General features: G+C 47.4%; 2 protein-coding genes across 7 annotated transcripts in view; both read right to left on the reverse strand.

Moving 5' to 3' along the window:
- Nucleotides 1–16623, reverse strand: part of LOC140195599 (elongation factor 1-delta-like) — a 37396-nt gene extending 20773 nt beyond the window's left edge. For 2 of the 6 annotated variants that reach the window (XM_072254224.1, XM_072254219.1), the window contains exons 1-3: nt 16535–16623; nt 7478–7631; nt 2622–2693 (exon numbers count right to left, since the gene is read on the reverse strand). In XM_072254224.1, the coding sequence (XP_072110325.1) occupies nt 2622–2693; nt 7478–7627 (222 nt within the window). In that variant the 5' untranslated portion in view covers nt 7628–7631; nt 16535–16623. Of the gene's footprint in view, nt 1–2621; nt 2694–7477; nt 7632–16508 lie in introns of all 6 variants that reach the window. The other 4 variants (XM_072254225.1, XM_072254223.1, XM_072254222.1 and 1 more) reach the window with 3 other exon arrangements.
- Nucleotides 10642–15131, reverse strand: LOC140195598 (uncharacterized). Its single transcript, XM_072254218.1, has 2 exons — nt 13162–15131; nt 10642–11701 (listed from the first exon to the last, which is right to left on the reverse strand). The coding sequence occupies exon 2, from the start codon at nt 11698–11700 to the stop codon at nt 10789–10791; it is 912 nt and encodes a 303-aa protein (XP_072110319.1). The 5' UTR covers nt 11701; nt 13162–15131; the 3' UTR covers nt 10642–10788.
- Nucleotides 16624–17438: the final 815 nt, after the last annotated feature.

Here is a 17438-nt window from a genome sequence, read left to right on the forward strand (position 1 = left end):
CCCCACTTGTCCGCATTAATCTATGACCTGCTCATTCAGAAGCTTGTTAAATGTTACTGTCCCTGCCTCCACCACATCCTCTGGCAGCCATCAGATGCAAATTGACCTTAGTGTGAAGAATTTTATAGTCAGAACACGTTTAAATATACTTCCCTTCGAAACCTATGCCCTCTACCATGGGAAACATACACTGACCGTATTTTATATACCTCTCTCACATCACCTCTCAGCCTCCAACACTCCTGAGAAAGCTCCTCTAGTCTCTCCTTGTAACTCAAGCACTCCAACACAGGCAACATCCCTGTGAATCTTTTCAGCAATATTTATTCATTATCATTTCAGCAATAATATATTTAATATTTGTTTTTCTTTCTGGTTAAAAGTTCAAAGTAAATTTATGATAGTACATAAATGTCACCATATACATCCTTGAGGTTCATTTTCTTGTGGGCATACTCAATAAATCTATAGAATAATAACCATAACATTTGCACAATTTGTTGTCTGTCCGTCCTGTCAGGTGCGATCTTTCATTGATTCTATTGTGTTTCTCGTATTCACTGTGAACACCCGCAAGAAAATTAACTTCAGGGTTGTATATGGTGATATACAAACATTTGTATATGCACTTTAATCATAAATTTACTTTGAAAATTATCTTTCCTGCAACATGAAAACCAGAACTGCACAGAATATTCCATGTGCAGCCTCGCTAACGTTTTGTACAATTGTAACCCCAAATTCTGACTCGTGCACTCTGTGCCCCGAACGAGGAAGGCAAGCAAACCATATGCCTTCCTCTCCACCCTGTCTACCTGTGTGGCCACGTTCAGGAAACTTTGTACTTGCACCTCAAGGTGCCTCTGTTACCCCCTCGCCAGGGCTCTTTCATGCATTTTGTACGCCCGCCTCTGGTTTAACTGACCAAAATGCAACACTTTGCACTTAGAACAGCACAGCACAGCGCAGACCTTGGGCCCACAATGTTGTGTCAACCTTTTAACCTTCTCTATGCTCTCAATCTAACATTTCCCTCCCCATAACGCTCCATTTTATTATCATCCAAACAAGTTTCTAAAACATTCCTTGTGTATCTACCTCTACCATCACCCCTGGCAGAGTGTTTCCCCTTTCACACCCCCCGTAATTTCCTTCAACCACCCTTAAATTCTGCCCCCTTATATTAGCCATTTCCACCCGATCAATGTCTCTATCATCTGTATGCCTCAGTCGTCTCCTCTCATTCTCCCTTGTTCTACAGAGAAAAGCCATAGCTCACTCAACCTATCCTCATAGTACATTTGTCCCATCTGCCAATCTCTTGCCCAGTTTCTCACTGATCTAAACCAGGGGTTCCCAACCTTTCTTACCATTAACGGAGGGGTCCATGTTAGGAACCGCTGATCTGGACCCTGTGACTGCAGACAACTTTCTTCATGGCTGACCACACACCAATTTTGGTGTCATCTGCAAGCTTACTAAACATGCCAAATGCCTTCTCTTCTAAATTATGAACATATGTGACAACAACAGGTGCCCCTCACCGATCCTGGCTACACAACACCTCTAACCTCTGACGAAGGCAAACTCACTGTCTCCTAAAGACAATGTCTCAAAAGGCAGCATCCATCAAAAAGGACCTCCCACCCCCACATCACCCAGGGCATTCTTTCTTCTCATTGCAACCATCAAGGCGGCGATGAAGGAGCGTGAAGACACATACCCAACATTTTAGGAACAACATCAGGTTCCTGAATGGACAATGAACCCATGTACACTACCTCACTATTTTATTTTGTTCTCTCTCTTTTTGCACTACCTATACTACTTAATATATACATTCTTAATTATCACAAGGATGTTGTCAGGACCTGAGTTATAGGGAAAGGTTCAACTAGTTAGGACTTTATTCACTACAGCGTAGGAGAATGAGGGGAGATTTGATAGTGGTATATACAATTATGAGCAGTACAGATAGTGTAGATGCAAGCAGGCTTTTTCCACTGAGGTTGGGTGAGACTAGAACTAGAAGTCATGGGTCAAGGTTCTAAAACTTTAAGGGGAATATGAGGGGCAACTTCTTCATTCAGGAAGTGGCGAGAGTGTGAAACGAGCTGCCAGTGGAAGTGATAGATGTGGATTTGATTGTGAATTTCAAGAGAAATTTGGACAGGTACATAGACGGCAGGGATCTGGAGGGCCAAGGTCTGGGTGCAGGTTGATGGAACAAAGCAAAATAACAGTTTGGCACGGACTAGATGCGCTGAAGGGCCTGTTTCTGTGCTGTAGCTTTCATCTTTAACTTTGCAAATACAGCTAAATCGTGCCTTTCAGAATCCCAACCACCACTGATGCTAGGCTTACCAGCCTGTAGTTTTCTGGCTTAATCTTTGAAGCCCTTCTTAAACAAAGGAAAACCAATCCAGAGGTACACCCGAGGACATCTGCTCTAAATGTTGTGTAGACATTTTAAAACAGAACGTGGTGTGAACACAACTGGAGTGTTACCGATCGGCCCAGAGGTTATGAAAGGTTTGAAGAGACTTGTCTTGGAAAGGGTCTGTGTGGAATTAAATGGGGCACCTCAAGTCTGCGGCCAGCTAAGAGGAGCAGGTACTCACTCCGGCCAGTGACTTCTGGATATTCTCCCTGGCTCTGGCAATGTCCCGAAGGATGTTACTCGCTCCGTTCTCCTAGGTAGTGGAGAAAGAATTCGGTCAAATGCGTGATCTCCAGTCAAATGACAGCAACAATACAGACTGAGGGTTTGAATGAATGGCCACAAGAGGGGGTGGCCTGTGGACCGATGGGCCCAGGACCTCGTGTGAACCGCACAGCAGAGATTTCTCTGCAGCAGTGTGTTCAGGGAACTCTGACATTTACAGTCCCAAGCCCGGATGCGAGAGGAGGAGGGTTGGGCATGTGGTTAGCAACTCCATCCTGTAACAACACAGAGCTACAGAAACACCAACAGAAGCTCCAAAGACCTCATCCCTGGGAGGGGAAAGGTACACCAAGACAATAGGCTACACTGGAGACAATGTAAAAGACTAGCCCAGGACAGAGGACTCTGGTGAGCTACTGTCGGCGTCCTATGCCCAAGTCGGGGTGATGAGCTTAAGTAAGAGTGCCCGGAGAGCCTCTGGGCGCTTGTGGACCTCAGAAAACAGTCATGGAAAGCTGAGTTGCAAATAAAAGAACAATGTCAAACCGGAGCACACCCTCTCCTCCCTGCAATGGAAGCAGCAAGCAGGCACCAGACCAGCTGGGTTAGTAGGAAAACCCCAGCCCTGAGGCACTCGACCCCAAACCCAAGGTGTAATTGAGCCAAACGCACACAAAATGCGGGAACTCAGCAGGTCAGGCAGCGACCATGGAAGGGAATAAACAGTCGACATATCGGCACAGACTAGAAGGGCCGAGATGGCCTGTTTCCGTGCTGTAATTGTTATATGGTTATATCGTGCCGCATCCCTTTAATCGGGACTAGAAAGGAAGGGGGAAAGGAGCCACAATAAGAAGGTGAGGGTGAAGGAGGAGGAGCAGTACAAGCTGGATGGTGATGGGTGAGGCCGTGTGAGGGGGAAGATAGGTGGGTAGGGTGGGGAAGAGGAAATTGAATGAGAAGCTGGGTGGTGATAGGTGAGGCCGTGTGAGGGGGAAGATAGGTGGGTAGGGTGGGGAAGAGGAAATTGAATGAGAAGCTGGGTGGTGATAGGTGAGGCCGTGTGAGGGGGAAGATAGGTGGGTAGGGTGGGGAAGAGGAAATTGAATGAGAAGCTGGGTGGTGATAGGTGAGGCCGTGTGAGGGGGAAGATAGGTGAGTAGGGTGGAAGAGGTAAAATGCTGAAGAAGCTGGAATCTGACAAGGCAGGAGAGTGGACCATGGGAGAGAGGGAAGGGCAGATGGGAAGAGGGGTAAGAGGGGAGTCAGGTGGAATTACTGGACATTAGAGAAATTGACATTCACACGTCGGGTTGGAGGTTACCCAGACAGAATACTCCTCCAACCTGAGTGGCTTCATCATGGCAGTAGAGGCGGCCATGGAATGACATGTTGGAATGGGAAGTAGAATTAAAAAAGGTGACCACCAGGAAATCGCACCTATTGCGGCAGAGGGAGTGTAGCTACTTGGAGTAGCGTACACTTGATCAGATCAAACAATGTCTCTTTAACAAAACAAAGTCAGGAGTAATACATGCAGAATAGTTGTTAGGTAGCTTGTTCAGTGCCAGTAAACCAATACCACTTGGGAAGGAACTGGCTGTGTTAAAACTACCAGCAGGACTTTCTAGTCTGATTTCTATCAACTGTGGCACAGTGTAGTGGTTCGCCTGACACTATCACAGTCCTAGCAGCGTGGGTTCAATTCTCACCGCTGTCTGTAAGGAGTTTGTATGTTCTCCCTGTGACCACATGTGCTTGCTCCAGGTGCTCTGCTTTCCTCCCACATTGCAAAGATGTGTGGGTCATGAGGTCAATTGGCAGAGGGGGCTGCGGACAGACATGTCAGATTGGGAATGGGAAGTCAAACTGAAATGGGTGGCCACCAGGGAATACAGACTGAGTGAAGGTGCTCACCGATGCAGTCCCCTGGTCTATATTGGGCGTCACAGCATAATTTAAAAAAAATTAAACTTTTGGCACAAATTAACGGCCTGGGAAACTCTACACTGCTCCGTTTCTGGCAGCTCAATCATCACCAACTTTGTCAGCCCAAGCAGAGAAGCCATACTTCAGTGTATAGAAGGGTATACGGGGTCTAGAAGCCCCAAGATCTCCCTCTTCTCCAAGCTGCTCTATTGACCCCCACCTGTCCTAATACCTTGTACACATCAATTTCAAATGTGCCCGAGCTCTGATGAAACCCCTCCCTGCAGATTTGAGTGTCTGCCAAATATTTACAGCATTTTCTTTTGCCTAATGATGCCATGAAGCATAGGATATTAAATACTCAAGAAAGCCCATGGACCGATGAAACATAGTTGAGGGACTTTGTGATCCTACAAATATAAGAATGCATTACAAATGCCCAAAGATTGGACCAGGGCTTTCAGAGAACTACAGAGGAGCTTCCAATTAGAATAACTACTGATTTTTACAAATAGCTTTTAAAAGGAGGAAGCCAAGATGGGTTTGAACAAAGAATCATGGCATCAGCAGCAAGGAAAATGCTAGAGTCAAATTTGAAAGATTTAACAGCTGGACACTCGGAAAAGAAGTGACAGGAAGGGACCATGTCAGCACTTATTCTTGAAAGGGAAATCATGCTGGACAGATGTACTGGGAATTCAAGAGCTGTGAGGTAATGTTGCAGCTCTAAAACTCTGGTTAGACAATGCTTGGTATATTATGTTCAGTTCTGGTCACCTCAATATAAGGTGGTGGAAGCTTTAGTGTGTGTGCAGAGGAGATTTACCAGGATGCTGCCTGGATTAGAGAGCAGAGGATAGATAAAGCAAGCTAGGTCTTTTCTCTTTGGAGTGAAAGAGGATGAGAGGTGACTTTTTTGAGACGTACAAGAGGCAGATCGAGTGGACAGCCAGAGACTTTCTCCCACCCCCACCCCCACAACAGAAATGGCCAATACGAAGCAGCATAAATTTAAGGTGACTGCAGAAAATTATGGGGGCCAGAGGGAGGGGAAAGGTGTCAGAGATTGGTAGGTGCACAGAACATGATGGTGGTAGGGGCAGATATGTTAATTATAATTAAGACACAAAAAATGGAGGGCTCTGTGGACAGGAAGGGTTAGATTGAACTTGGAGTAGCTTAAAAAGTTGGAACACTGTGGGCTGAAGAACCTGTACGGTGCTGTACTGATCAATGTAACTAGACAAATACTGCATTTGGATTTGAGTGTGATGCAACTGGACTCTCAGAAAGCCCAGAGTCAGCCCTAAAAAAGATTAGGGACAAAGTTACTGCACAGGGAACTGGGGATATGATACTGACATAGAGGACTGGTTAGATGACAGGATGTCTTTCTCAGAGTGGACACATTGACTGGTGGGCTACAAGAGGATTTAGGGCTGGGACCCACCTGTTCATGACTTGGGCAAGGGAATTAAATAACGTCTCTCCACGTTTGTGAGTACACAAAGTGATGGGAGTGGAGGGGTGTATGGGAGGAGCTTTGAGGAGGATGCAGAGATTCCAGGCTGACTTGGACAGGTCAAGGGAGCGGGTCTGGATGTGGCAGATGGAAGATGATGTGGATAATTGCAAGGTTAGTCATACCGGTGGCAATAGCTAGGCAGAGCATTATCTGAGTGGTTGTACACTAAGGATGAAAGGTGAAATATTTAAGAGCAAAATGAGGAGAAAGTTCTTCACTCAGGATGGTGAGAGTGTAGAATGAGCTGCCGCTGGAAGTGAATTTGATCACAATATTTAAGAGAATTTTGGATACTCTCTCTCTGGCTATCCATCCCATAGGATGATGACAGTTCCTTTCAGTCAGTTAGTGGGGTTTGATTATGTACCCCACTCCTCAGACTGGAACAGTGTGTGCCTGAGTGGATTTTAGGTGAGTGGGGGTTTCACAGGTCCAGACCCACCCTCTCGACATCCCCTCCCGGATCCAGCGGCATGGTGGGGTCCAAGTCAGCTGGGGGAAGTTCTGTTGCAGTGAACGGCCAGACCACACTTTGATGCAAGGGATGCCCTTTCCGCGCTTCACGGCGCGTGTTTGCTAGATGGCCGTTGACCCTACGAGAGGGTTCATCCACCCTTTGACAGGTCTTGTTTTTCGTCCTGCAGGGTGTCTAGCCACCCTGCTCACCAGGCAAACCCGGTGGGGGAGCCGGTTTAGTCGCCGACCACCCAACAGGTAGTACTGGGTTACTTGGTACCAGTAGCACTCAGAGGATTGACCTGACCTGAATTGTGGATAAGTACATGGACGGATGGGGTATTGGGGGGGTACCGTCCAGTTGCAAGTCGATAGGACTAAGCAGAGTAACAGTTCAGCATGGACAAGATTAGCCGAAGGGTCCGTTTCTGTGTTGTAGTGCTCTGTGACTCTATCAACAGATCAGATACAGGAAGGATGTTCCCGATGTCTAAGGAATCCAACAACTAGGGTCACTCTCTTAGGATACAGGACAAGCCTGAGATGTCTAGACACTTCTTTTCCCAGTGATAAGTGGGAGGAATCCCTGTGGAATACTTTAGCGTAGGAACCAAATCATTCATGGAGTAAGATATTATTAAGTCTCCAAGGAATATGGGGAAAAAGCTGGAGGGGAATAAACATGAATGACCAGCAACCATCATACTAAAAGCTAGAGCAGAGTTGAAGGGCCAAATGGGCTACTCCTGCTCTTACTGTCTACGGTAAAACAGTGAAAGGGTATACAGACATCTTGCATTTACTTAGCTCTTTGTGAATGAGAAATCGGTAACTAGAAGGATTGGTATTACTTTTCCTGTTCACCTCTTCCCTCACACACACAGACGGGCATCATACTGTACCTGCACAGCCGGGGAATCCCGTGCCGTATTTTCTACTGGGGTATTGGTAGGGACCGATCCATGCAGGTGCCGGTAGTACTGCACCTCTGCGTCATCATACTTGTATTTGTCAAACCAGATATTCTCGTTAGCTAAAAAGTTAACCGCCATGGTCCTAGAAGGTGGAAAAGGCAGTGAAAGGCACAGTAAGACTCCGTTCAAAGTAGAGATAAAAGTTCATCGCATCTACATAGACTAAGTGTTATTGGCAAAACAATATCCTGGCTCAGTACAGGATAGCGAACTGGAGCTACAACTTCATATGGTCCCTCTGTAACAGACGCACACACTCTATGCTTTAATCTTTTACCACTAAACACGTTTTAATCATTAAACAAACATCGCTCATATTATGGTTCACACATCATTAAATGGCACCTCAAACTTCCTTTGCTACAGCCAATTAGCTGACTGCACATTTAGCCTTCCACATTCTGTTCACTCGACTTCAAAGGTGCAATCATCAGGCTGCTCTTCACTCAACACCATCTCCTCAAAACTCATCACAAAGCTCCAAGATCTGGGTCTCGATACCTCCCTGTACAACTGGATCAATCCAGAGTTCACAATTCCAAATTGATTCTACAACCCTCAATGACTTTTTACAAACCATGCTCTCAGTATTTTTGTATTTGTACATTGGTTATTTGTCAGTCTTTATGTATAGCTTTTCATCAAATCTACTATATTTATTTTCCTGAAAATGTCTGCAAGAAAATGAATCTCATATGTGTTTTTATAATAGATGTGCTTTGACTTTTCCACTCCCCAACTCTCAAACTTCACATTAAATCTGCTTTCCTCCCACAGTCCAAAGATGCACAGGTTAGTAGCTTAATTGGTCACAGGGGTGTAACTTGGTGACACCGCCTTGTTGAGCCGGATGGGCTTGTTACCACGTTGTATTTCTAAACAAACATAAATTGTGGTTCCCCAGGTCCAGCCACCTATCACACTACTAAAGAGGCTTCGCACTATTAAAAATCATATCTTTAATGTGGTTTCAATGCTGATCTGTGCAGCTAGTCCCACAAGATAATCACTTTGTCTCAACACAATGCAAAGTTGCTGATAAGTAGCTTGGCTGGAAAAAGGTTCAACTGAATAGGCTCTGGAGGCAGTCCACAAGTTTTGACGTGCTTTCCAGCACCAACACAGCATGTCCACAACTTACTCACCCTAATTCCACGTCTTTGGAATGTGGGAGGAAACCCACACGGTCATGGGGAGAACGTACAAACTTCTTACAGTGGCGGGAATTCAACCATTACAGCTATCGAGCTTTATGCTATCATGCCAGCCCAGACTACAGGGATGGAAATAAATTTAACACACAAAAGTGATGTTAACACCACCCAGTGCTAAATGCGAAGTGGCCCAAGGTTCACTGACCTTTTGATTGGAACTGCCTGTGGATCACCCTCCAATTAAGTCTCAATAGCACTGTACTCCCTCCCACCCCCCAATTCATCAACACATTGGTCAGACTGCAGTGGCTTTAGACCCATATCTAAGAACAGACGTGCTGGCATTGGAGAGGGTCCTCGGAAGGAAAAGTTTAATGTTTGAGAAATGTTTTAATGGCTGTACTCTCTGGAGATCAGATCAGAAGAATGAGGTGGGAATCTTTGAAACTAGTAAATATTGAAAGGCCTATATCAGGAGTTCCCATCCTGGGGCCCATGGCATTAAAAAAAGGCTTGGGAACCCCTAGCCTAGACAGACTGGATGTTGCGAATAGTAAAGGAGTCTGTGACCTTAGGGAAGAGCCTCAGCGTACAAGCACGCTCCTTTAGAACTGGGACAAGGAAAAAATTTCTTCAGTTAAAGGGTGGGGAGTCTGAGATATTTATTACCACAGACGGCTGTGGAGGCTAAGTCATTGGGTATATTTAAAGCAAAAGTCGATAGGTTATTGATTAGAAAGGGCATCAAATGTTACAGGGAGAAGGCAGGAGAATGGGGTTGAGAAGGATAATAAATCAGCCATGATAGAATGGCAGAACAGACTCGATGGGCTGAGTGGCCCAATTCTGCTCCAAGACCTCACGGTTATTCCAAATCAAGAGTAAATCACGAGATGAGGTGAGTATCACAGCAGTACTCTGGATGACCGTGGCTCACCTTCTGAAAAGCTTTCAAGATTTCCTGACAACTTAACCCATCACTGGCCTCTGCAACTGACCCAAAATAGCAAGGTCAGTGCATCAGAAAGCACCAGGTAAAACACAAAGGAATTCAGATCACACTGGCCGATGGAGGCACGGTAACACAGTGTCAGTGATGGGAAGATCAAGGTTCAATTCCCGTCGCTGTCAGTAAGCGTTTGTATGTTCTTTGCAGCGTGGGTTCGTTGGGGGCCGGAAGGGCCCATTACAGTGTTGTATCTCTAAAAGATTTTCACCTCTCCCACTCTCTCCAGTTTAATGACATCTCTCCTGTAGCAGGGTGATCAGAACTCTATGCCTTACCAATGTCCTGTACTGCTGTAACATGATTGTCCCGACTCCTGTACTCGATATCCTGATGAAGGCCAGAGTGCCAAACACTTTCTAAACCACCCTGGCTACCAATGTCAGCCCTTTTTAGGAAGTATGCACTTGCACCCTTAGGACTAGTAAGTTGTAGGCATGCTATGTTGGTGCCAGAAGTTTACTTACTTGTGGGCTGCCCACAGAACTTGTATTTATTTATTTATAGACACATGGCAGGCCCTCCTAGCCCACCGAGCCACACCACCCAGTAATCCACCTACTTAATCCCTCCCTCATCACAAAACAATTTACAACCACCAACTAACTGGCATGTCTTTGCACTGTGCGAGGAAACCAGAGCACCCGGAGGAAACCCCACGTGCACACTGGAAGGAATACACTAAGTTGCTTACAGAGGACGTCAGAATTTAAACTAACGCTTTGAGCTGTATTAGCATCATACTAACTGCTACTCTACCGTGGCACCCAACAACGAACCAAACCACTATGGTTTTCAAAGTAGATGTGGCAAATAAAACTAATCTTTTATCGTTTCGCCCTTTGATGGTGATACTGGGAATCAAACAGGCTGCAACACCATGTGACAGGCAACCATTTGATGTCTCTCAGGTAACATCTCCCCCTCCCGCTTCCAGGGGTGAACGAGACATTGTGCCAATTTACTAGGGGCCCGATAAAGGATGCTAAATGCTTTGGGGAAGCTTCCAGGAGGGGGGAAAGAGACAGCAATACATTTAAGGGGGCTTCAAATTAAAGTGTATTAAATACAATTGAAGCCTACTTATCCTGGAGCCATGGAGGACGAGGAGCAGAGGGAGGCCTCTCAGCTGGAGCTGTTTGTGGAGTGGCAGGGGCCGGCGCCGCCTCCCGGCTCCTGCTGGGCGTTGCCTGGATTCCATACAGGTGATAACATAGCTCAGCAGTGTCATAGGCAGGTTTACTGAACCAAACCGGCTCGTTGTCTTGGTGAATGAGGTGCTGATGGACTGCCGCTGGTGATAAGGCCACTACAGGTGATGAATGGGCCTCTGCTGGGCGAGATGGGCATGGGTGGCGGGCCCTGGGGCAACACTGGCCTGGAGGTCGTCCACCTCTCTCTGATGCTCGTTCCTGGCACAGGGCCTCTTGGTAGAGCCGCTCAGCATCGTCGTACAGCGGCTTTTCCAGCCACACCCCAGGCAATGGTGGGCACCAGGGGGTCTCGAGAGGGATCCCGCTCGTCCGGGGGCCGGGGGTGAGTGGGGTGCCCGGCGTGGCACTGATGTACCCCTCATCCGGGGTGGCCCGCGATGTCAGAATCACACGCGAGCCGAGGATTGGCAGGGAGCGTGGCACACTGGGCACCTGCAACCGCTCGACAAACAGCCGCTCCGCCGTGTCAAAGGCGTCCCTGTTGACCCAGACCCCACCAACGACATGGTGACAGGCCACCGCGGGGCGGCTGGTGGCAGATGACTTCCCGCGGTCACTCTTCGCCGCGTTTGGCGGGAGCAGGTCAGCCCCATCGACTCCCTCCGTGGGCACCGGCTTCACCCACGGGCAGCCCTTCCCCCGCCTCCTATCACCCATCTCCTCTGTCGGCCGGCCGATACCCCGAACCTCCCAGAACAGCCGCTCTGCCTCATCGAACTTCCACTTGTCCGTCCAGACGGTCTCCAGCAGGAAGGGATGACGCTTCGCGGTCCCCATCCTCAGAGCGCAGCACAACACAGGGAAGAAAGCTCAGAGTAAGCACAGTAAACCGACAGAGTACCGAGCATGCAGTCACCGGGCAACAGCGGAGCAGAACGAGAGAACCAGCAGCCACTCGATACAGGCGTACAAGATGCCAAGTGGATGCTGCCTGCATTAGACAGCAAGGGTGATGACGACAGGCTGAGCAAATTAGGGCTTTTCTCTTTGGAGCGAAGGAGGGTGAGAGGTGACTTGACAGAGGCATAGGCATGGCTAATATGAGGAGACATCATTTTAAGGTGATTGGAGGGAAGTTTGGGGGGGGAGGGGTGAATGTCAGAGATGTTTTTTAAAAACACAGATTGGTAGGTGTGTGGAACGCCCTGTCAGAAGTGGTAGCAGAGGCAGATATATTAGGAACAGATTTCGGCAGGAGCAGGAAGCCAACTTGCTGATGTCACTATACCCTGCCAATTTTAACTCAGCCCTATTCTCCCTCTCTCACGCAGATGCGCGTGCGCAATCCAGTTAGTGGAAGCAGATTGGACAGTGACATTTAAGCAGCTGTTAGGTTCACGGGAATGGAGGAATATGAATGGTGGTGGATGACTCTGAGCTTCTATTGTCTACTCAGTGGGTGTAGAATGGGGGCGAGGCGAATCTCATCGAAACTTACCACACATTGTAAGGCCTACATAGAAGATGTTTCTTATAGTGGTAAGAGTCCAGGATCAGAGGGCACGGTCTCGCAACAGAGGGATGTCCATTTAGAACGGAGATGAGGAGGAATTTCTTAGCCAATGGGTGGCGAATCTGTGGAATTTACTGCTGCAGATGACCACGGAGGCCAGGCCATCGGGTATATTTAAAATGGAGATTGGTAAGGATGTCAAAGGTTTTGGGGAGAAGGCAGAAGACTGGGATTGGTAAGGATAATAAATCAGGCATGATGGAGTGGCAGAGCAGACTTGATGGCTGAATAGTCTAATCCTGCTCTTTTGTCCTATGGCAGACGAGATTTTGTTTAATTTAGCACTGGTTGGTGTGGACGTTGTGTGACGAAGAGCCCATTCCTATGCTGCACTGTTCTATGTAATAGTCCCTTTTGCTGAGGAGCTGACTCAAAGGGAACAAGATGGGAGAGCTTCCGGGGTGATAGTGGGGAAATTCTACGGATGAACGGTGAAGGGGCGAAGAATGGACAGGGTTGAGGTGATTAGGTAAGGAAAGAGATGGGGCAAGTGTTGAATGGGAGGTCAAAATGGGGGCAAAGCAGGAAGGGGTGAAGTGTGAGGAGGTAATGTCTGCTCACGATGTATGAAAGGACATAGTTTGTATGGCGAGTAGTTGCTTCACAGCCCGGTATTATTGACTGAACACACAAAAGAAAACACCTTATAGGTAAAAACCCATGCCAATTACAATGCCAAGCTCTAACTAGGAACATTGGACAGGCAAAATGAATTGTGACCTTACCTGGGTAGGGCACTATATTTAACACCAGCCCACCCTCAATGCAGTCCTGCCAAACAGCAGTAAAAGAAGCCGGCACTGGAGGACCTGTAGAGGCCAAAGTAAGAGCTGCGTACAGTACAAACTAGAGCAATAAGCTCGCACACATGAAGGGTAATTCTGTAGCATCACAAACACCTTAGAGAAAGGTGGAAATGAAACAAAACAGTGGTTTGACAAGTACTCACCTTCTTATCCTACAAATGACAGCAAAAGGATAAAGAGAGAAGAGAATTAAGTGTGTTAGTAGCACAATTCAAATGTAAAGCTTTATTGTTAATGCACTGCGCTGAAAAATCACAATCCAGCCTCTGGACGTGGGAGAGCTGACAGGCAAGACAGCAGTTAATGGATACATACAGGCCAAGTGGAGATTACAGTCAAAAAACTTTTCTCCTCTCCGTTCACCTACTCAGCTGGGTAGAAAAGATGGGAGACCTTAAAGTTGCTCTCTGTGGTGGATTTCACAGGTACAGATTATATGGAATGACATCATGGTGTTGACACAGCACAGAAGTTAATTTGTCTATTCCCTTGCTGATGTCTCCCTCTCCCATTTGCAGCAGAATTCATTAATGATTTTATGATGAAGGTTCTTATCCCAAAATGGCCACTGTTTATTTCCCTTCCAGATAAACCTCCTGACCTGTTGAGTTCCTCCCACATTTTGCATGATTTCCAACATCTGCAGAATCTTTTGTGTTTATTTAAAACCAGTAGCTGTGGTTGACCAGGCCCCAGTTCTTGACAGCACTAACAATTTATCCTGGTACCAAACAAAAGAATGATTATCTGCTGATGATATACACTGATCTCAGCGACTTTCCAAGCATTCACTGAGATAAGCAGCCATTTAAATGTGATTACCACTCAGCCAGGCAGTACCAGCTCCAGTGATGACATGTCACCCGGTGATCTCAGCCAAACCTCCCCACACATTCCACTAGGGCCACATGAAACCAGCTAGAATCCAAAAATCAATTTGCACGAATGAGCACCACAGATTTAACTATTTGCATCACCGTCCGGTACGGAGGGAACACTGCACCAGATGAGAAAAAGCTGCAGAAAGTTGCCAACTCAGCCACAGGGCCAACATAGGTACTAGCTTCCCCAGCATTGACACCTTCAAATGGCAACTTCTCAAAGAAAGGTGGATTCCATCATTAAGGATCCCCATTACCCAGGACTGCCCTCTTTGGACACTACCTCACTTAAAACAAAATACAGTATTTCTGTTTTTACACTTTTAAAAATCTATTCAATATATGCAATTGATTTACTTGTTTATTTTTTTTCTGCTAGATTACGTATTGCATTGAACTGCCGCTGCTAAATTAACAAATTTCACGTCACATGCCGGTGATAATAAATCTGATTCTGATTCTTCATTGTTACCGCTGAGGAGGAGGTTACAGGAGCCAAAAAACACACCCACAGTGATTCAGGAACAGCTTCTTCCTCGTCTACACCATCAGATTTCTGAACGGACAATGGCCCCATGAATATTTACAGTCCTGCCAAAGGGTCTCGGCCTGAAATGTCGACTGTGCTCTTTTCCATAGACGCTGCCTGATCTGCTGAGCTCCTCCAGCATTTTGTGTGTGTTGCTCACAATTTTTTCCGTTTCTGCACTACTACTTTTTTAAAAAAAATCATAGACTAAGATCACTCTCATCATAGGTAATGATTAATATATACACACACAGACCCATATACACACACACACACAGCAATGCACCCCTGCTGCAAAACAAACTTGACATGTGCCAGTGGTATGAAAGCTTATTGCGATCGCGAGTAGAAAACTGTTCCTGCAATCATGCAGATATAACGAGCTCCCAGATTGCCCTAAAATATTTAGCCAGTGACCTTCCCCACCGTACCTTCACTATCCCAAATGAACAATCTGAGTAAATGGCAAACACCCTCTTCGCCACTCCACTCCTGTCACTGGGGCTACGCAGGTCTCACTGCAATTTTCTTTCCTCTAATTCTTCAACCAATTACTTAAATCTCTATCTCCACATATGATCTCACTGTTTAAGGAAACAGGTCCTTCCTAATCCCTTCACAAACATGAAAAAACCTGCCCGTCCTAATGAAGGGCCTCAGCCCAAAACATTGACTCTTCTCCACAGATGTTGCCTGGCCTGATGAGCTCCCTCAGCATTTTGTGTGTTGCTCCCTAAACCCTATTGTTTTATACAGCTCAATCCAATCTCTCCTCAGCCTCCTCTAATCCAAGGCAACACTTGCTTATCTAATCTTTTCTTGGAACAGCTTTCCAACACTGGCAATATATACGCTCCCCTTCATAACCTCAACAGTTTAAGTGACGCTGTGACCAAAACCGTGTGTAGTATTTGCGCAGAGGCCAATCTCCACCGCCTGCCCCTCTAGGTAACACCCTTCTCCAGCAACCCCAATAACCCCCAACCTCACTGTTTCCAAGCACCATTCTCTTTCAACCACCCCATGCCCCTTGATCCTCGGGTCACCCCTCCCTTCAATCCACCAGACACCCTCCCTCCTCCAACCAACCCCCTTTGGGCACCATTTCCTTCAAAGCCTTTTCATCAATATTCGAGTAACCCTCCAATTTCCCTCAATCCTCCAAACACCCAGCCCCCACAACCCCAACCACACTCCTGAGTACTTTCCCCAACACCATCTATATCCTTTACCCCTCCCTCACCTCCATATCCCCCTTTCACCACCCCAGCCTCCCCCTGACACCCTCCAGATCCTCCCCTCCTTCCACTCCCCAACCATTCTCTCCCCCTCTAACCCACCCTGCCCCTGACCCTCTCTTACCCCCAGGTCCTCTACTTCTCCCACTCACACCCTCTGCTGCCGCCCCCACCCTCCTCTTCAGACCCCGTTCTCCCCCTCTCCCACCCTCCAGACCCCCTTCGCCCCTTCTCCCACACTCCAGACCCCCTTCGCCCCCTCTCCCACCCTCCAGACCCCGTTCTCCCCCTCTCCCACCCTCCAGACCCCGTTCTCCCCCTCTCCCACCCTCTCGATTCTCTTTCCTCACGTACCCACTCTATCGCGACCCTTGACACTTTACTGCGCTCCCACCCTCTCGATCCTCTCCTTTACCCCCTCACAGCCCCTCTCTGTATCCTATCCTATCTTACCCTCCCCCCCATCGTGGACCACGTGGCTTTCCCGGCGGTGAATGAACGGCCGCCTCGCCATCCGGCGATGCCCTTAACAGTCATACTCCCTCATTTGCCTCCACCCCTCCGCCCCCGGAATCCGAGCGCACTCCCCGTGGCGGGGGAGGAGGGGTACGGGCATACCGGTCTCCCGACCTAGCCGCACCCACCGATCACTCACACCGATTCCTGCCGCACCGCCGCCTCAGCCCGCACCGAAAACCCAAGAGACCGCGCCTGCGCACCCCGACTCCGCCACACCTGCGCAGCAGGCTGTTGCCGACGGGCAAGATGCGCATGCGTTAAATCAGCAGCCGGCATTCCAGTTTGGAACAACAGGTTGTAAACAGCCTTCCGTTATATTCTCAATTTGTTACCTGCTGATTTCGACATAGAATCACAGTGCACATGGTGAATTTTGTGGTATTGGTACCATTCATTCTGAAGTAATGCTGGAAGCGCCCGGCTGGCCAGCTGGACGGAAACTAAAGTTGCAAGGGGAAACAATTGCTATTAATAAAACAACACACATAAAAAATGCTGGCGAAAGCAGCAGGCCAGGCAGCATCTATAGGAAGAGGTACAGTCGAAGGGTCTCGGCCCGATTCGTCGGCTGTACCTCTTACTGTAGATGCTGCCTCGCCTGCTGCGTTCACCAGTATTTTTTTATGTGTGTTGCTTGAATTTCCAGCATCTGCAGATTTCCTCGTGTTTGCGCTATTAATAAAAGCAGCGTTGGACTTAGGGGATAGCTGAAATGAATTTAAAAGAAAAATAAAAGTACATCCATCTTCACGGAGAGCAAAAGATGGTTATTAGAAATTGTTACGTTCAATAAGACGTTCAGCCCCCCCCCCACTCTACTCCATATATGGTTATGAATGCGTGGCCAGATTCTGCTCTTAACTCCATCTACGATTCTCAAATAACGATGAGTGGAGTGCAGGATGAAGATAGAGAGCTTAGAGACAACTTATACTTTACTTTATACTTTATTGTCGCCAAATAATTGATACTAGAACGTACAATCATCATAGCAATATTTGATTCTGCTCTTCCTGCTCCCTGGATTAC

The sequence above is a fragment of the Mobula birostris genome, chromosome 3 (genome assembly GCF_030028105.1).
Source record: "Mobula birostris isolate sMobBir1 chromosome 3, sMobBir1.hap1, whole genome shotgun sequence".
Taxonomy (NCBI): domain Eukaryota; kingdom Metazoa; phylum Chordata; class Chondrichthyes; order Myliobatiformes; family Myliobatidae; genus Mobula; species Mobula birostris.